This window comes from Hemiscyllium ocellatum, chromosome 5 (genome assembly GCF_020745735.1).
Source record: "Hemiscyllium ocellatum isolate sHemOce1 chromosome 5, sHemOce1.pat.X.cur, whole genome shotgun sequence".
NCBI lineage: Eukaryota > Metazoa > Chordata > Chondrichthyes > Orectolobiformes > Hemiscylliidae > Hemiscyllium > Hemiscyllium ocellatum.
This window is the reverse complement of record NC_083405.1, coordinates 59,145,338-59,166,674: the sequence shown is the minus strand read 5'-3', so window position 1 is coordinate 59,166,674 and position 21,337 is coordinate 59,145,338. Positions and strand designations below refer to the sequence as shown.

At 40.6% G+C, this 21,337-nt stretch overlaps 1 protein-coding gene across 1 annotated transcript in view; it reads right to left on the bottom strand.

The window, feature by feature from the left end:
• Positions 1-21,337, bottom strand: part of elp2 (elongator acetyltransferase complex subunit 2) — a 150,535-nt gene that overhangs the window by 81,513 nt on the left and 47,685 nt on the right. Inside the window, exons 11-14 of the mRNA XM_060825464.1 lie at positions 13,432-13,563; positions 11,544-11,693; positions 1,861-2,052; positions 302-371 (exon numbers count right to left, since the gene is read on the bottom strand). Coding sequence (XP_060681447.1) covers positions 302-371; positions 1,861-2,052; positions 11,544-11,693; positions 13,432-13,563 — 544 coding nt within the window. The remainder of the gene's footprint in view (positions 1-301; positions 372-1,860; positions 2,053-11,543; positions 11,694-13,431; positions 13,564-21,337) is intronic.

The window sequence follows — 21,337 nt, the reverse complement described above, 5'->3', positions numbered from 1 at the left end:
CCTTAAGTCACAATTCTTTAAAAAGCTCATCTAACTGCATGAAAACTGCAGAGGAGTAGGCTATATATAATTCGCAATGGATCCTGCCAGCTTGCAACTCGACGCAGCTGGCACTCTTGGAAGTCACTCCCTAAAATCGGAAAGCAGTCGAGAATCCCAGAATCGAGAACCAAAAACCATTTTTAAAGGACTGAGAGTCATTTTGGTTCTGCAAAAGTTGAAGCCTGTCTGATCTTCAGTGATTTTGTTTTTCCTCAATGGAGTTATAACTTCGAATAAAAAAGAAATTCTTCAAACATACCTTGAAATACTGCCTTATTTGACAATCCTAAAGCAGGTACACTTGCACCTTCAGGGATCTCATCATTTATCTGCAATAAAAGAAAAAAAATGAAAATCAGTAAGTATATAAAATGAATATCTGTTGACAATGCAAGTCAAAAGTGCTAACTTTAAAAAAAACACATCTCAGTTACAACTCAAAAACTGAACTGTTCTGCTACAGTTGTAATAATTGGAAACAAACTTCATTTTTTTACAATCCAACTATTTCATAGAACATAGAGCAGTCCTTTCAGTCCACTATGTCTGCACTAATAAGATGAAATTCAATGGCTCTAAAAACTTATATCTGTGAAATTTCCATCATTAATATACAACATGCAAAAGTTGCAAAGCAAAATATTTTCGAAATTACATTGCACAAGAACCTCAGCTTTCTGTCCAATTCTCCCTGTCTTTGTGCTATGATCAAATTTGGCAATCACCTTTTCTGTTCCGTCATCCAAGTCATTTATATGAAGTGCAAACAGTTGGATCCCAACACTGATCCCTGTGGCACACCATTCATTACATCTTGACAATCTCAAAAGGACTCAATATTTGCCCACCTCTATTTGTGAATTTGCCCAGCACCAATTTGCACAAGTCAAGTAACAAAGTGGAGATTATGACCTTTAAATTTCTGCTTACTTTGGCATGTAGCTCCTCAAACTGACTATGCATAGCCTCCATCTTTGCATTACCTACGACACTGGTACGTACACGGACCAAGACAACTGGATCCTTCCCTCCACCACAAGTTCCTCTGCAGCCTTGGGCAGATGTCCCAAACCCTGGCACCAGGCAGGCAATGCATTTGAAAGGCACTTATGCTCTACTATGCAGAAAATGGTGTCAATACCCCTCAGTCACTACATTTGGTCACTACATTTTAAGAAATTTGGAGCAGCAGCAAACTATTCAGCCCTTCAACCAAAAGAGAAATGCTGGAAAATCTCAGCAGGTCTGGCAGCATCTGTAAGGAGAGAAAAGAGTTGACATTTCGAGTCTAACTGACCCTTTTCCACAAGAAAGCTTTTAGAATATGGAAAATCCATGAATTATACTAATGCAAAACTACAAATTCTTTTCCAAGATAATCAGATAGCTGCTTGCAGAAGAAAAAAATATTCAAATAATGCAGGTGGTGAGGAGATTAATTCAAATAACATGGAGAAAAACAATTAATCTACACCTGATAGAACAAATAGTACGTTCTGTGCTGTAATTCCAAGAAATGAGGAAACAAATCATTCTAAAAAAAGACAGGTACGGATCTTTGGTTCAATTTGCTTAGGAGCCTACAGAAAAGCCACTATCAAAACTGTAGATTATAACAAAGATTTCTTACATTAAATAAAAAAAAATAAACTGGATTATGCACCATGAAAACTGGTGTTATGAGAACAAAAAGAAACAGATGCATATTTCATGTTATTAGATAATAAATGTTTTGTTTTATAAAATCAGAAGGGAGACCCACCTTTTATAATGGAAAGATAAAGGACATGAAAATTAAATAGCATTCAATGGACTTACATTGCTTGAGAGCAGGTTCTCAAGTGGGGTACACGTAATGGAACTGAAATTTTCCACAAAGTTTTTGGTAGCCGTGAAGACTCGAAGCACTTTCTCATCAGCACCAGAAACAAACTGAAAACGACCAATTATAGCTAAGCACTGCATGTCATATCCATGTATTTGTGGTCGTGCTATTTCATGCCAGGTTACCTAAATGAAAACAAAAACTTAAGTCATCTCCGCAGAAATAGTTACCGGAGAATAAAAGATGCTATCATCTGCAAGAGTGATAAGAACATAACAAAATGAGAAAAAATGGTACGCCCGACTTCCACTGGTCTACTTCATACCACTAGTCCTTTCCCGATTCCTCTGCTCCATAATCATGTACCACCATCCTCTGAACACTGCTAAAACTTACATGCCTTGGTCTTTTCACTGGTCTTCAAATGTGTTTTAGATAACTTTTCAGGCAAGATATCGGAAATCTCTCAAACTTATCATCGTTTTTTTTTCATTTGTACTCATTCTTCTGTCATGTCTAGCACTCAAAAGCATTTGGTTCAAATTTTGTGAAGACAACACTTTGAGCAAATTATTCTTTCCAAGGAAAGCATAGTCGGAAAAAACTGGTCATAATTTCTATAGTTTTACAAACTAATCTTTTGGGTAGAAATCCTAGTATTTTGCTATTTTAACAAAGCTGTTTCATGAAATTCAGCATTAAAAGCAAAGGAATTATTGTGATGCTGATGAAGGGTCACTGGACTCAAAATGTTGATCCTTGCTTTTCTCTCCTCAGACGCTGCGAAACCTTGAGTTTCTCCAGTACTTCCCATTTTTGTTAGTTTCAGATCTTCAGCATCCACTGTTCTTAGTTTTATTTAATTACTGTTGCTCTCTAGGCAATTTCAATTTCATACTTGACCTTTCTTTTATTTATCTGTGTTATACATCAGGTTTAAATGAAGTATTTATGAATTACATTCCAAGTCATAGATAAATTTAAATTTGTAATCTCGGTCCCCTTGTTTCTTCATACTATAATGTATGAATTTATGTGCATTAGAAATGGAACTGTCAGGACTATCTCATACATAACTTGATTCAAAGGATTCCTCCAGATGCGAAAATGTGCTTCAAAAAAAAAAAGCACTTCTTTCATTTGAATTTCCAGTTTATTTCAGACTTGAATGACTATTGTCACATTTTAGATAAACTCAGATGCAGGTGTGTGCTGACTAAATACAATTTTCCAAGATTAGCTTACTGGCAGAGCTTCAGCAATAATCAACAAGATGAAAGGAAGGCATCAATGATGAGGATAGCTAAGTCCATTTTAATGCGCTGCTGACAATTTAAAAAGTGTTACAACATCAAGATAAAGTAATCTGCACATCTTTGGGAAACCTCAAAAAGTATCTCAAATCAGATGACTTTTCCAAGATTAGAGGGGGAGATCACAACTGCTTTGTGAACATGAAGATCCAGAAATACCTGAAATGGCCCACTGCAATGAACCATACCAATTTATCTTCCACCTTTAAAAACTTAAGAGGTGTCGTTAATAAGCATAGAATCTCAAACTAGGTAAAAAGCACAGGAAACTGCAATTCAGACTGGTGTGTGCATTACCTCTACAAGCACTCAGCGAGACGCATTCACCTCCCCTTTTCCCATAGGATTAAAAAAAATTCTCTTAAGGCATTTATACAAATTCTTTTTTTCATCCATAACTGAATCTCAGGTAATACAATTCATGACTTAATTGTTCTGCATAAAAAAAAAGTTTTTCATGTATTAAATCTGTGCATTCTGGTTTTCAATCTTTACAGCAATGGCAATAGTTTTGCACAATCTACTCTACTTAAACTCATTATGATAGCAAACACTTCTATCAAATGTTCTCTCAATTCCCTCTTTGCTCAAGTGAACATTTCCAGGTTCTCCCATTTATCAAGTTAAGTCATTTCTCTCATGCCTGGAATTATTCTCAGAAATCATTTTTGCACCCTCACTAAAACTTCTACATTGTTCCTTAAATGCAATGTCCAGAATTAGACATAATCCAGCATTTGAGATAAAATCATCATAACTGCCTTTTACATTCAATGCTTTCATTTATAAAGCAATAGAGAAACTGTGGTCAATACAGTATTTTCAGCATCGAGCCAAACATCAATCTCAACCAACACATAAGACAGGAGGAACTTGAAAGATTAAACTTGGAATTAATTTTGAATAAATTAAGTATTACTGTCATGCTAACAGGATAAGGATGAAATCTAATTCCAGGATTTTGTCAATATTGTAATTTATGTTTTGAGCACTCATAACATATTATTATTTGAGAACTTAGTTCTAAAGTGAAGGAAATGGATTTTATTTTTCAGTTCTGCAGGGAGGGAAAGAAGCCCATAATAAGAGATATGGTTATTAGCAGTCTCCAGGCCACGAGGATGAGTGAGAAGTCTTGGGTTACTTAGAAATTAATGATCAGAAGGCTGTGGGTGTGTGTATAAGACAGGTAGACATCCTACAAGGCTGTTGAAGACATGAGTTTATGCAATACGGAGTTGAAATAACTGCTGAGTTTAAGGATTTTCAAAAGAAACATTAACTTAAAAAAAAAAGCTTCTGGTGAAAGAACAGAATTTTGCTGAAACAGATTACAGCTGTGCCAGCTCAGCAAAACACTTTAGAGTGGTGATAAAGGTGACTCATCACTTGGAGAGGTAAAGTTGATGATTGTAATAAGATTGTTCCAATAGCTCTTGGTTTGAGTTAAGTCATATGTGTTTTTTATGTAATGGATTTTAATCTTTAATTGTTAAATTACTGACCTTCACAATTAATACAAAAACCTATGAGGTGGAATTTTCTTCACTTCCCCTGAACAATGTGAGATCAGTGAGAAAAATGGGAAAAGTGGGTGAGTTGTCCAGCAATGTTATAGAGATCAAAAAGTCTTATTTCCAACCAAGTGTTGGACAATCAGATGAGATTTTTGGTAGTAAATTGCACGAGGCCAATTGCATGGATTATCGCTCATTCTCATTTTTATTACTACCTAATTTCACCTCATTAACATAACAGGTTTCTATTCCCCCATACATCAGTTAGAAATTTGAATTCCTGACATGAAAGTCAGAGTCACCTAGTCATTCCAGCTCACTGCTTATTTCTCTGGACCTCCATTTTAGATACCCAGCATCAGCATCTCTGAACATACACATGGCAGGGACCACATGCTACCCACACCAACACAAACACTGGGATTCAACACAGACCAAGAGAAAGTGAGGACTGCAGATGCTGGAAAGCCAGAGTTAAAAAATGTGAGGCTGGAAAAGGACAGGTGAGGCAGCATGTGAGGAGCAGGAGAGTCAATGTTTTGAGCATAAGCCCTTCATCAGGAATGTGCTGTGCCGGGGCGGGGCGGTGCGGGGGGGTTGGGGGGGGAAGGCGGGGGGTGGTGGTGGTGGTGGCTGAGAGATAGGAGGGTGGAGGTGATGGTGGGATGGGTGGTAGATGAGAAGACGATAGGTGGATGCAGGTGGGGCGTGATTGTGATAGGTCATTGGGGGAGCGGAGAGGTGGGAAGAAGATGGACAGGTGGGACAGGTCTAAAGGGCAGTGCAGAGTAGAGTTGGAGGGTGGGATCTGGGATAACGTGGGGGGAAGGAAGATTTAGAAACAAGTGAAGTCAGAAGGTGAGGCATTCTTCCTCCAGTCATCATGTGGTTTGGATTTGGCGGTGGAGGAGGCCCAAAACGTGCATGTCCATGGTGGATTGGGAGTTGGTGAATTGAAGTGGTCAGCCATAGGGCAGTGGGGTTGTTTATTGTGGGTGTTCCAGAGATGTTCCATGAGTTGGTGTTCTGTTTCGCTGATGTAGAGGAGACCACATTGAGAGTAATGGATACAATAAATAGGGTGGATGCAAGTGCAGGAGAATCTCTGCTGGATGTGAAAAGATTCTTTGGGGCATTAGACAGAGGTGAAGGGAGAGGTGTGGGCACAAGTTTTACACCTCTTGCGACAGCAAGGAAAGGTGCTAGGTATGGAGGGTGGCTAGGTGTGGAGAGTGGACTTAACGAAGAGGTTGCGGAGGGAATGGTCTCTGCCAACGGGGGTGAGCAAGGAAATATAGCTCTGGTGGTGGGGTCTGATTGTAGGTGGCAGAAATTATTGAGGATAATGCGCTTCCACCCCATTAATATCCAGATACAGTGCATTATCCTCCGGCATTTCAACCACTTACAATCAGACCCCACCACCAGAGATACATTTCCCGCCTCACTCCTATCTGTGTTCAGCAGAGACTATTCTCCTTGTGTTGCCCTCATTACGTCAACATACCCCATCAGCACCCCCTCCACACCCCGCACCTTCCTTTATCACCGCAAGAGGTGTAAAACTGGCAGCCATGCCTCCCCCCTCACCTCCATCCGAGGTTCCAAAGATTCTTTTCACATTCAGCAGAGAAATTCCTACACATTTACCCACATCGTCTACTGTGTCCATTATGCTCAATGTAGTCTCCTCTGCACTGGAGAAACAGAATGCCAATTCATGGAGCATTTCAGGGAATATCTCTAGGACACCCGCACTAAACAACCTCACCGCCCTGTAGCTAACCACTTCTAGGTCTCAGGGAGTGTTGCTGAATAAGTAGACATTAGAGTGAAGGTCACGGTTCCATGCAAGTGGAGTCGCAGGTAGATAGGATAGTGAAAGTGGCTTTTGGTATGCTTTCCCTTATTGGTCAGACTATTGAGTACAGGAGTTGGGAGATCATGTTGCAACTGTACAGGACATTGATTAGGCCACTGTCGGAATATTGTGTGCAATTCTGGTCTCCCTTCTGTCAGAAGGATATTGTGAAACTTAAAAGGGTTCAGAAAAGATTTACAAGTACGTTGCCAGGATTGGAGGGAGGGTTTAAGTTATAGGGAGAGGCTGAATAGACTGGGGCTACTTTCCATGGAGCGGCAGAGGCTGAGGTGTGACCTTATAGAGGTTTATAAAATCATAAGGGTCATGGATAGGCTAAATAGACAAGGTCTTTGCCCTGGGGTGGAGACGTCCAGAACTGGAGGGCAGATGTTATGGGTAAAAAAAAACTATAAGAGGCCTAAGGGCAACCGTTTTACATAGAGGGTAGTGCGTGTATGGAATGAACTGCCAGAGGAAGTGGTGGAGACTAGTACAAATGCAACATTTAAAACATATCGCATGGATGGATATATGAATACGAAGGGTGTTGAGGAATATGGGCCATTTGCTGGAAAGTGGGAATTGATTGGGTTGGGATATCTGGTCGGCATGGACAAGTTGGACCAAAGGGTCTGCTTCCATGCTGTACATCTCTGACCCTAGGAATGCACCTTCCCACTCCACCAAGGACATACAAGTCCTGAGCTTTCTCCAACGCCAAATCCAAGCCAGCCAACAACTAGAGAAAGAACACCTCATCTTCCATTTTGGGACTCTTTAACCACACAGCATCAATGTCAAATTCACTAGTTTCCAAATCTCCCACACCCCATCTCATCCCAGATCCAACCCTCCAGGTTGGCACTGCCCGTTTGACTTATACCACCTGTCCATCTTCCTTCCTACCTATCCACTCCACCCTGTCCACCGACCTATCACAATCAACCCCACCAACCCTGGTCTTCCCAGCTCCTTCGTCCCCAGCCCAACCCCCACCTTCCCGTTTATCTCTCAGCCCTCTTCACACTGCGAAGGGCTCATGCCCGTAACGTCAACTCTTCTGCTCCTCAGATGCTGCCTGACATGCTGTGTTTTTCAAACGCTATACATTTCAACTTCAACATGTACCAGCCTCACTACATCATCATTGTACATTTCCAATCTACTTCACAGAATAAGAGCATTATATTGTAAAGAAGTGGCGTCGAGTCTGTACTAAGTCAGCTCTCCTTCCTATCAGAAGGATGTTGTAAAACTTGAAAGAGTTCAGAAAAGACTTACGAGGATGTTGCTACGGTTGGAGGGTCTGAGCTATAAGCAGAGGTTGAATAGGTCAGGGCTGTTTTCCCTGGAGCATCAGAGGTTGAGAGTTGACTTTATAGAGGTTTACATAATCATGAGGGGCTCGGATAGGGTAAACAGATAAAGTCTTTTCCCTCACGTGGGGGAGTCCAGAGCTGGAGGGCATAGCTTTAGGGTGAGACGGGAAATATTTAAAAGGTGCTACTTTATCAGACAGAGGGTGGTGCATGTATAGAATGAGCTGCCAGAGAAAAAGTGGTGGAGGGTGGTGCAATTACAACATTTAAAAGGCATCTGGATGGGTATATGAATAGGAAGGGTTTAGAGTGATCTGGGCAAAGTGCTGACAAATCGCACTAGATTAGGTTAGTGTATCTGGTCGGCAAGGACAAGTTGGACCGAAGTTTCTGTTTCAGTGCTGTACATCTCTATGAATCTATAACTATTAAATGTATAATGCTATCTGTATGAGTCCTATTTTCCAGTACTAAACCCAATACCTTGAATATTATGATCGATACACATCAATGCTACAGTTTGGAGTGCCTTGGCATTTTTCCTTGAAATGCTACAATGACACTTTGTGGACAGGGACAGATATAGGGGTAGCACAGTGGCAGATAGTGGCAGTTTGTCAGTTAGGGAACTGCTTGGACAGCATGCAGAAATCTGGCCAGGCACCGGTCGAGACTGTCTGTCTAAATCAGCTGTGGTGGTGAGCCATGGTCAGTTATAGAGGTCAGAGGAATGAAATTCAAGGGAGGCTACCAGGGGACACTACTGTGTTATGGAAGTGGGGGAACTCAATGCTGGGGTTTAGAGATGGCCCAACTGCATCACAGATTGCCAAGGATAGTGAAGGAGGAAAATTAACAAATAAGGGGAGGGAAAGACAGTGGCGCACAAGAGGACATGGGATTCTGCTGTAGATGAGGTTATTGCGGATCACTACCAACATGGCCTTAATGTAATGGGGTGGGGGTGGGGGTGGGGGGGCAGAATTAAACTGTATGGATGAGATTCAGAGGCCAAGGGTGAAAGGTGCAGTTGTAATTCCAGATGAGAGACAGACAGTCAGTCATCAAGATCCACAGTAAAGAAAAAAGGCCAATTGCATCCACACTGGTCATAAACCACCACCTAACCAATATGTTTGGGAAGATACGAGGGGATCAATAGTGTTAGGCTGCCTAAGAGCTTCAAGGAAAAAAGCAACCTGGAGGCTCAGAAAGGGGCCTGGGGAAGAGTTAGGGTAGCTAGATTGCCTGATTTCCAAGTGAAAACTGCATAAACTTCCATGCTCCATCAACTTCCAAGTGCAAACAACTGTATAATTGATGCAAAAAAAAAACCTGGAACGGCACAGTCAGTGTTTGTTTTCAATCCCAACTCATGAGGTTCACTTCTGATGGATGGGAGGCTTTTCACATGACAACAGCATCAATTATTCACTTGCAGAGTACAGATCGAGTTCAGTTTCAATCATAACGTCATGCAGTGAATAACCATGTGGGGCACAAATGCCAGAGAAAGTTAAACTTGGCAATGTCAATGGTCATCACAGATTCTTTCTACTTCACAAAGATGTCTGTCTTCAATCATAGGCGATCTTAAAGGAAGCAACCATGGGCCAAAACTACAAAGCTAATTCAAGATCTCCTACATTGCTCAGAAGCACAGAACTGATTTCCCATCATCTTGAACTGCAAGTATAATGCAACCTCCTCTGACATGCAATGATGCCTTTCTTAGGTAATGTAGGAATGACAGGACCAGGTCTCAATACTCATACAACATTTACAAAGTCCTACTGTTTTGTTGAACATGGCTGACCTTCAACAGAATAATGTGCAATGTCCAATTACCATGTAGATGCACTTCATGGTGCTCCTTGTCAAAATCCTCCATGTCCTACTGTACACAGGAGTACTGATCATCATTTATAATTGATGGAATTGCTGACTGCTCATATTACTGAGGTATTGTGCTGTTTCATATGTTCCCCTCATGGTTCATTACCAGCATGACTGATGGGTCCAACCACAGCTGGCTTTATGGTCACGGTTGAGCCACAGAGAAATGGACGAAGAACAAATGAGGCAGCAAGTTGAGGATCAGCAACTTCCAATAATGCTGAACCTCCACCTAAGGAGGTCACAGCTGAAGAGCATCTTAGAAGGTGCAGGTGGTACAGGGAGGTCACAGTCTATTGTCCTCAATGCCATTTCCTCCAGATGAGTGAGGCACAGAGTGACGCAGATTGTGGATGTCTCAGGATAGTATCACAGAACTGTGGCAACTGTTGGAGCAGGACCTATGACATGAAGGCGTGGAGGCCTATCTTATATTAATAGCTGTCAAGGAGACAGCAGTGTTGAACCTTTATGCAACTGGCTGCTTTCCAGGAGCCACTGGGAGCCTGTGTGGCATGTCTCAATTGTCCACCCACAAATGTATTAATGCTGTTTCCAATGCCAGTTTTGTCAGATCACATGGCTTCATTTCAAAGGGCTGGCAAGATACCATAGAGGTACACGACTTGGTTAATGAAATGGATTCAGGATGATAGAAAAAATTTACTAGGCTTCACAGAGAGAAACCCTCCACAAAACTTACATTTAACTGATTTCTGACAAGATACAGTCCATTACATATCAAGGAAATTCGACGTTTCGGGCCAGAGCCCTTCCTGATGAAGGGCTCTGGCCCGAAACGTCGAATTTCATGTTCCTTGGATGCTGCCTAACCTGCTGTGCTTTAACCAGCAACACATTTTCAGCTCTGATCTCCAGCATCTGCAGACCTCACTTTTTACCCCATTACATATCAAGCCAGGTTTCATTCTGGATCTAACTTGTCCAGTATTATCACCAGCAAAAATAGAGACAGAAACAAGTGACTTTCCAGCTCATTTTCTGTTCGAGGACAAGGCTTAATATTTTTATATTACCTATGTAATTAAGACTACAATTCCACTTATGTTTATTTGCTCAAAGAATGGATCCATTTTCTTCTAAAGTAAGATGCAAAAAGATTGTATTGCATCTTTTAGATAACTTCACGTGTTGCTTGATGATGAGAGGCTTGGACAGAGTCAAAAGCCAGAGACATTTTCCCAGAGCAGAAACAGCTATCACGAGAGAGTATAATTTAAAGGTGATTGGGGTAAGGTTTAGGGGAGATGTCCGAGGTGGGTTCTTTACACAGAGAGTGGCGGGTGCGTACAATTCACTGCCAGCGGTAGTAGTAGAGTCAGATAGGGACATTTAAGCGACTCTTGGATAGGAACCTAGAAGATAGTCCAATGAAGGGTATGTAGGTTAGTTTGATCTTAGAGTAAGATATAAGGTCAGCACAACATCAAGGGCTGAAGGGCCTGTACTGTGCTGTAGTGTTCTACGAAACAAAATCAAGGAAGCATTCCAGGCTCTCAAAATAAATAACAAGCATTACCTGAAAAAGGAGAGCTTGATGTAAAAGATCCTTTAAAGGGATTGTAAAAACAAAGCCCTATTTGCAGTGAGACTTTCCAAGTAACTTTTAAACAACCTGTTCAAAAATGTTATTGCATTCCTCTGGAACATGTGGGACCTAACTAGGCCTTCTGATCCAGGGGTAGGGACATTACCTCTTTTCCAACAATTTTCACCTGTGATGCTAATCAATGTCACACTGATTACCTGTTCACGACCTGCCCTTCTCCAAGGAGCAAACAATCTCGTTGTTTGATCTGAGCCAACACTCAAGATAAACTCTCCTTCAGGATCCCAGATCAAATCTTGTACAGAACCAAAATGTCCCGAAAGGATTACTTCTGGTTCCCACTCTCCCTGAAAACATATTACATTGAAAGGCATCAGTCTGATAAACATGATCAGGAGGACACACATTGATGCTATATAACCACATATATATTTTTGCAGTTCAAGGGAAATCACTTCTGTAGTACTGCAACAAAATCAGAATTGAAGGGATATATATATATATATCCCTTCAATTCTGATTTTGTTGCAGTACTACAGAAGTGATTTCCCTTGAACTGCAAATGGCATATACTGTTCATTATTATTACTAATGAAAATTCTAGTCTAAAAGGGAAAACAAAAAAGGGAAATAGAAAATAAACAGGTTATTATTTAAATAAGCTATCTATTTTGTCTGCTGTACAGTTTTAATTGGTCAATTGCTTGGTTTGGTAGGTAAGCCTGTTGCTGTGGAGGTATGTGGGGCTGGTGAAGGACTGAAACATGATGCTTAGGTGGCTACCATAGTTGGTGGTGGGACAAAGAAATCAATAACCATCAGCCATGTTACATCCCTAATGAACTGTTACCAGGCCTGTTCAATTCAATTGTCAGCCATCGCCACCACTGAGCCATGATTTGCCTTGATTCGTTTCCCTTTTTAGGTTCTTTAATTTTTCTTTCTTCAGTTAGTAAAATCTTATTGTTCTCGTAATACTATTTTTCACATCTATGAATCCACGGACAAACTGTCAACAAATTAGCAGTCGCTAATACTAATAGCAGGAACAGGCTTAGATTTAAGAAATGAATATTTCACTGATGTATTTGATGACTGCTCACAGATCAGAGTACAGGCACATGACTGGCATGGAAGAGTGAGAAACTGTTCTTCTCGTACTCCACATCGAACAACAGCAAGGAAAATAATATCTTTTTTATTCACAAAGCAACATTTATGATGACAGGATACCCCAACACTTACAGCTAATCATGTATTTTAAGTGCAGTTATCATTATATTGCAGAAAAATTCTAGTTAATTTGCTTCAGGCAGGTTGACTCTGATTTTTTAGAGCAATGTCCTGAGTAAGGAAGCACAGAATGAATTTCATCTATTTTGTGGAGTTAAAACAGGTGCAATTAACCTGCCTGGTTTGAACTTTAAGCAAAGCTTGGGAGTTAACTTTCAGTTATCATTAACTGGTGGATTGACATGATAATGCCATCCAATCAGCAGTCTTCTCCTGCACAGCATGACTGCTATTTTCTCCTAATGTGTGTATTTTTGCTAATGTCCTGATGAATACATGAGCTATCTAAAAGTTTCCCACAAAGTTTGTTTTTTTTTGGCAATACTCAAATACTGTCCTACCCCTATTTAACAAGGTTTATTGGGAAAAACCTGTAATACGGTTTGATAATCAAAAAGAATGCCTCAGCTCAATGATCCAATGCCCTCAGGCAAAGATTTCACTATAATTATGAAAATGATTGAAGCAGTAAAAATATTAAACCATATGCTAGAGAAAAAATATACGACACCCTGGTTGTTAACTTACATTTGAACATCGAAAATCCCAATTTTTGCTGACGAGTGATGACTATGACAGCATTTTACAAGAAATATAACTGAATCAAACCCAGGTAAACCAATCATGTTCATTATTCCATCCAAATATCTTTTTAGAAATCTGACACAAAAGTCCCAAACACAATTGTACAACTTGGCAATGGAACCATGAAAAACAATTAAGCTTTAATATGAAAAGTTCTGTGCACAGACATATTTCAAATTGCAACATTTCCAAATGTAACTGATTTACCGTCTTAGATTTATTTCGAGACCATAGGTGAAGAGCTCCATGGAATGCATGAGCTAATACCATTGATCCATCAGGACTGAATTGGCAGCCAAAGAATCCCAAGGTATTTCCACCTACTTCTCCTACACGTACCTAGAAGAAAGTAGAATACAACTTTAAATTCCCATGCAAGCACAAATATGGGTTTAGCACGGTACATGAAAATTTATATCCTTGCTCATGATGACCAACATAAAACATCACTTTATCCTGCATTACTAATTCCCCAGATCATTTTCTGTATGACCAACATCTGCTTTTTTTCTTTTTAAATGTCTGAAGAAGGTTTTCCTGTTTGATTTTGTATTTTTGGCTAACTCTCTCATACACTAATTTGTTTCTCTTTATTCGTCTTTCATGAATTCTTTGTTTTCTTTGATAATCAGTCAAATCTTTTGATCTGCCAGCTAACTATGCATCATGTTTTGTTGATTTTGATACTATCTTTGCATTTTTAGTTAACCATACAGATTCTTCCCTTGGAATTGTTCTTATTTGATGGAATATAACTATCTGGAATATCCCCTTCAATGGTCGCCACCGCATTTCTATTGATTTATCCCTTAAAATAAATTCCCAATTCACTTTTACTAGGTCTGTTTTCATGTTCTCATTTAAATTCCTAATAGTCTCGGTCTTACATTTCTATCCCTTAAATAGGATGGCACGGTAGCTTCATGGTTCACGTTGCTGCCTCACAGCACCAGGGATCTGGGTTCGGTTTCACCCTTCGGCAACTGTCTGTGTGGAGTTTGTACATTCTCCCCTTGGCTGTATGGGTTTTCTTCATGTGCTCCAGTTTCCTCCCTCAGTCGAAAGATGTTCTTGCTCAGGTGGATCGGCCATGCTAAATGGGCAGCACAGTGGTTAGCACTGCTGCCTTACAGAGCCAGAGACCCGGGCTCAATTCCCGCCTCAGGCAACTGTCTGTGTGGAGTTTGCACATTCTCCCAGTGTCTATGTGGGTTTCCTCTGCGTGCTCTGGTTCCCTCCCACAGTCCAAAAACGTGCAGGTCAGGTGAATTGGCCATACTAAATTGACTATAGTGTTAGGTGAAGGGGTAAATATAGGGGAATGCATATGGGTGGGTTGCTCTTCAGAGGGTCGGTGTGGACATGTTGGGCCGAAGGGCCTGTTACCATACTGTAAGTAATCTAATCTAAATTTCCCATAGTGCCTAGGGAGGTGCAGACTCCGTGGATTATCCATGGTATATGCAGGGTTACAGGGTTAGGTTAAGAGGGAGGTGGGTCTGGGTGGAAGGTTTGGTGTGCACTCAATGGGCTGAATAGCCTGCTTCCACACCGTGGGGATTCTATGATGATTCTCTGAAATGTTAAATTCAGTCACATTGTGATTGCTGCTATATAGAAGCGCTTTTCTATGAGGCCAGATGTAGCATTGCCTGCTTTCTGGTTAATGATGTAACATGCTAGTGTAAGAAACAATACTAAAAACATTCAATGAATTCCTTATCGAGAATGTCTTTCCCAACTTGAGTTTTCTAACCTACACATAGGACAAAATATGTAGGATAAAATACAATGGTATATTAATTCATACTATGGCCACTGTGGAAGTTGAAGCTTCCATTTTTCAGCAAATGTACATTTTTCAACATTTTCCACTTTTATGTTGAAATCCCTCTTCCTGTTCTGCAGCATTACTTAGTCAGGTCCCATGTCATTTTCTGCCTTGGTGAAGCAGAATTGCTGCAGTCCCCATATAGAGGGTGTGCTTCGCCAACTATGAATTATTTAGAATTCCTTTTGAAAAATGCATGCAAATCCATTACAGTGAGTACATTTCTAATGAGTTGAAGGAAAGACCTACATAGGTTTGTCATTATTACTTATCTAAAAACAATTACGACCTACTTAAAGAAGTTTGCTTCAGGAATGCAATCAAAAGCAGAAACAAATTTACGTTATTGACTTTATGAGAACAGTAAAAGTACCTACATTTACATAGCATTTTTAATAACAGAAAATGATTCAAGGTGCTTTATAGAGAGAGAGAAGAAATAGAAATAGATAAAGAAATGTCTATCAAGCATTTAGATAAAGACAAAGAATGACAGAAGCTGTCGTCAAAAAGAAAGCTTTCTGAGATGCTGGGCAGGCTGCAGCTAGTAAATCTGCTCTTCAAGGGAAATATGCTCCAACAAAAAACAAAACAAAGAGGTCAGATATGCAAAAGTCACTCATTCTTCCAAAGACAGGGAGGTATTATCCAACATTCTCAGGACTGAAAAGGGGATTACAAACACGATATAAATCACATGACTAAATCCCACAGACACCAGAACAGACAAATGGCTAGGAGCAAATTATAGAAGATGCTGGAATCTGTACTGAAAACAACAAATGCTGGAGATCACAGCAGGGCAGACAGCATTGGGTGGCACAGTGGCTCAGTGGTCAGCACTGCTGCCTCACAGCACCAGGGTCCCAGGTTCAATTCCGGCCTCGGACAACTGTCTGTGTGGAGTTTGCACGTTCTCCCGGTGTCTGAGTGGGTTTCCTCCGGGTGCTCCGGTTTCCTCCCACAATCCAAAGATGTACAGGTCAGGTGAATTGGTCATGCTAAATTGCCCGTAATGTTAGGTGCATTAGTCAGAGGGAAATGGGTCCGGGTGGGTCACTCTTCAGAGGGTTGGTGTGGACTGGTTGGGCCGAAGGGCCTATTTCCACATTGTAGGGAATCTAAGCATTCTTGGAAAGACAGCAAACCAACGTTTCAAGTCTAGCTGACTCTTATCAGAGCTAAAATGAAGTGTGGAGGGGACAGCATTTATACTTTAATTTTGGGAGTGCGGGAGGTGTGAGGAAGTAGCTGTAGGGTGCTGTGGAGAAAAGATGTTGATAGTTTAAACTAAGTGATCGGAATCAGAGAATGGCAGAACAATGGTGTATCCAACTGCCAGACTGGAAAGGATAAACACTACCACTGGAATGGGGGAAGGGAAGAAAGGCCATGATAACAACATGTAATAAGTTAAAAGGGAAGAAATGGGAGCTGGTTCACTAATATTAAGTTCAACATCTTCAATTTAAGTGCCTAGTCTGAAGATAAGATGTTATTCCTCCAGTTTGCGTTGTGATTCACTGCCACACTGCAGCATGCCAAGGTCAGACATATTGGCATGCGAGCAGGATGCTGTGTTAAAATGACCAGCTACAGGAAAGTCAGGTCAAACTTGCTCAAAGACTGCAGGTCTTCCACAAAATGGTGGTACAGTCAGTGTTTGGTTTCCCCAGTGTACAGTGGGCCACATTGGGTGCAGTGAATACAATACACAAGATTGGAAGAGGTACAGGTGAAATGCTGCTTCACCTAGAAAAACTGGTTAGGCCCTTGGAGGGTGAGCACGGACATGGTGAAGGGACAGGTGTTACACCTTCTGCAGTTACATGAGAAGGTGGGGTGGCAGTGGGTGTCAATGGTTGTGAAATGGTCCCTGCAAAATGCAGTAAACAGGATTGTGGGGAAGATGTATTTGGTGGTGGTATTCTGCTACAGTTGTCTGAAATGGCAGAGAATGATTCTTTGAATGCAGAGGTGGGATGAAAAGTGGGGACAAAGGGAACCCAATCATGCTACTGTGAGTGACGGGAAGGGGCAAGGGTGGAAGCACAGCTGTTAGGGCAGATGTGATTGAGGGCCCTGTCAACCACAGTGGGTGGGGGAAGCCATGGTCATGGAAGAAGCAAGCCATGTCATCAGTGCTGTTTTGGAAGGTAGCATCATCCAGACAGACACGACATAAGCAAAAGAACTGGTAGAATGGGTTGCAAATTGCAGGACTTGGGGTCTAATGATATAGTGGTTCTAAGGTCATGGGGTGTATAGTGATGGTAGCTATGGGAGTCAGTGGTTTTGTACTGAATGGCAATGGACAGTTTACTCCCCGAAATGGAGACAGAAAGGTCAAGGAAAAGAAGGGAAATATTGGAAATGGACAATGTGAAAGTTATAGAGGGGTGAAAATTGGAGGCAAAATGAATGGAGCTTTCAAGGTCCTGGCAGGACTATTTAGTGGCACTGAAGCAGTCGTTGGATGTAGCGAATAAAGAGTTGTGGAAGGGTGCCAGTGTAAGACTGGTACAAGGATTGCTCGACATACCCCATAAAGAGGCAGGCATAACTGGGAGGCATGTGGGTGCTCATAGTCACTCCTTTGAATTGGCGAAAGTGAGATGAATTAAAGTAGAAATTGTTCAGTGAGAGAACAAGTTCAGCCAGGCGGAGGACAGTGATGGTGGATGGGAATTGTTCAGGCCTCTGGTCAAGGAAGAAGCCGAGAGCTCTTAGACCAGCCTGTTGGGGAATGTAGGTATAGAGGGATTCAACATCCAAATAGTCAGTTAATCTGTTCTGGTGCACGAATTGTAAACAATATTGGCCAGTACATCAGAACTCTCCAGCTTTTCTTTGAGTAAGGTCATGAGAGCTATTATTATCTGAATGGGCATTCATTTAATATTTCAGTGCAGCACTCTCAAAACCACAGTGAAGTTTTAGCAAGATCAGCAGTCTCCAAAGTGTGGCTCATTTGGATTGCAGAAATACTGAAAAGGGTTTCAAGAAATAAAATCACATTAATCTCACGGGCCCTTGAAAATAATGTGCAAAACCTAACAACATATATCCTTCTTCTGGAGTTGGACTCAAATGTCACTGATTATATTTCTCTGTGATGTTTATTACCAACATAACCACCCAGGCAGTCGATATACAACATATGACGATTGCAGTTATTTTCTAACCACATCGGCAGTGATGACCTTCAAGTCAGAAGTGTACAATAAGGAAAATCTGTAATTTCTATAAAATGTTTGTGAAATCTGTAATTGTTTTAAGGAAAATTGAAAGGACTTTGAAGAGTTTGTACAAGTGGTCAATTGCAATTTTCTTGGATAATAAATTCTGGTCTGTGCGATCCACTGCTCTTTAACATGGAAGTAATTCCAATAGGAAAGCACTTTAAAAAAAGTTGCGAGGCTTGCAGACACAAATGAGAACTAGAGATGCAAAGGAGAGCAACAAGCAAAGGAGTTGGAGAATTAAGGCAATTGAAGTGCAAATGCAGAGATGAAAATAAATCTGACAGAGATAGAAAGCAGAATAGAGGAAATTATTGAAGCAGCAGCAAATTACATTTAGGAAAAAAGTAATCTTTTCTGTTTGACAGAAAGGAAACAAAAGCTGGCTAAACGGGTCTAAAATCTGTAAAGCTGTGTGCATAGCTCGGAGATATTAAACAACTGGATGCTTTCCCAAAAGTGGTCAAACTATGAACTATTTGTTGAGATGTTGAGTTGGAGCCGCATAATTAGGACCGTCAGTCATGACCAGACGGAGAGAAGGTTGGTGCCTTGCTAACAATATTTGTACTTGTGAAAGCTGTCGTCCAACAGGATTCTAGGCCTACCTGCATGCAGAACAAACAGAACTTTCATGCAAGTGCATTGCTACACAGGGCCAGAATTGAGTAGGGAATGATGTAAATGTTTGAGTTTGTGCAATATGTATCTTTTTTGAATCGACTACTTAAAGTGAAATTTATTTATTTGAAGTAACATTTGCCTGTTAATACATGCTTGAGGTGCATTTTATTTGAACACAAATCTAAATCAGACTGCAAAATGTGAAATCTTGCACTTACAGTCATTCCTCCACATCCGCAAGAGTTCCGTTCCTGAGAATTCCCGCAACTGATAGAATTCACTACTGCAGAGCTTATTTAAAAGTATGTCAAAATAGGTTAAACATTGTGGATAAGCAAGCTATGCCTGCAGATGCTGAATTTTGTTGTTACTTATTTCTAGCGGTTAGATGAATTCATGTTTTGTAATTTCACAGATACAGAGAATTCACTTTATTAGGGGTTTTTTGATCCATTATTTTTGCTCATGATTTTCCCACAGTGATCATACAATGTCTTTCAAAAGCCATACCTACCCAACTGATAAGTGAGAATTGTACAGACAAATGAACATGGCCACTTGAGGCCATGGTGGGCCATTCAGCTGCTCGAGCTTGCTCTGCCATTCAATAAGATCATGGCAGATCTGTTTGTGTTTCAAATTCCATAATTTCCATCTACCCCTGGTAACTATTGATTTCTTTGCCTAACAGGAGTTCATCTGTTAAAAATAATCAAATCACCCTGCCTCCACAACTTCTGAGGCAGAGTTCCAACCGAAGTCACACAATCTTAAGAGGAATCTCATCTCGTCCCAAAAGAGCAACTTTTACTTTTAAAACAGTGCCCACACTAGCGGAGAAATCATTTCATTTACACCTTGTTAAAACTGCTTAAGGTCTTCAATATTATACACGTCAATCAAATGACCTTTCACTTGCTCTAAACTATAGTGAAAATAAGCTGGGCCTGTCTAATATTTCCTCTTAAAACATTCCAGATACCAACGTGATAAACTTTCTTTTAAATGCAACCAATGCAGTTATATTCTTCATTAAATAAGCAGACCAAAACTGCACACAGTATTCATGATGTGGTCTCACCAATGCTCTACATAATGAAAGCATTTTTAACTAATCTGTTCAATTCCTTCTGTGATAAATCACAGCATTCATTATCTTTAATTACTTGGTATAATTCCATACAAACGTTTTGTGCCTCATGAATGGGAACACCTAGGTCCCTCTATACCTTGGAATTCTGTATTCATTCTCTATTTAAGCAATACTTTGGGTTTTTTTTCCATTCTTCCTGCCAAAGTGAACAGCTTCATATTTCCCTACATTTTACTTCATTTGAAGGCTTTTATCCACTGACTTAAACTATCTATATCAAGACCTTTCTCATGTGCTCTTCCGCTTAAGAGACAACTGAAACTACAGTCAGGTTACAGAGAGAAATCACAATAATATTATCAGCACCATGAGAAGCAACAATTTTTAATCATTAAGTACAAGAAGTCACTGCTTTATTGGAATTTACTTTTGTTGCCATGTGAGGTTGTTCATTTTTAGGGTTCAGACAAAGATAGCATTTCATCTCCTGTGCAAAACAAGAGCAAGCAGCCATTCACAAGTGAACACAGAAAGTACTTTCATACAATGAGTACAGAACTGGAAACTGAGAACTGATTACCCCAAAAGGCTGCAGATTTTATGACCAGGACAGCTTCCAAGACTGAGATAGTTTGGGTTAGGGTCTTATCACCTTAATCACCCACTCCCATACCTTTTTTCCATTTCTTTGTGATAATATGCAGCAAGAGAAAAAACCCATGGGTAGAGTTTGATTTACTTCCAATTTAGTTAAGTGTGTGTTGCTGGAAAAACACAGCAGGCCAGGTAGCATCCGAGGAGCAAGAAAATTGATGTTTCGGGCTGGAGCCATTCATCAGGATTACTTTCAATTTAATCAAGTCTTACACTGCATAATAAAAAGGTAAACTTAGGCTTCCCAAAGAAGAAACTTCTTTGTTGAGGTGTGTCTTGTAAGCTTTATCAACACCAGAGATGCTTCTGACCCCTTCCAAATTTTCTGCTTCATTACCCACATGCCGTAGACAGACTTCCCCCACCTCTGCTAGCATGTTATTTCTTTACATTAAAGTTCATCTTCCAGGTGTCTGCCCATTTGGCCAACTTCTTCATTGGTATGTCATAAAAAGGCAGGAAAGGGAAGGTGAAGATAATCAGATTGGGCACGATCTCATTGAATGGGGTGCAGATTCGACAGACAGAACAGTCTAATTCTGTTCCTACATCTTATGGTCTTATAATCATTCAGGGAATCAAGGCTATTGGGAAAAAGATAGGAAAGTAGAGGTGAGGATTATCAGAACAGCCATGGCCTCACTGAATAGTGGAGCAGACTTGTGCTCC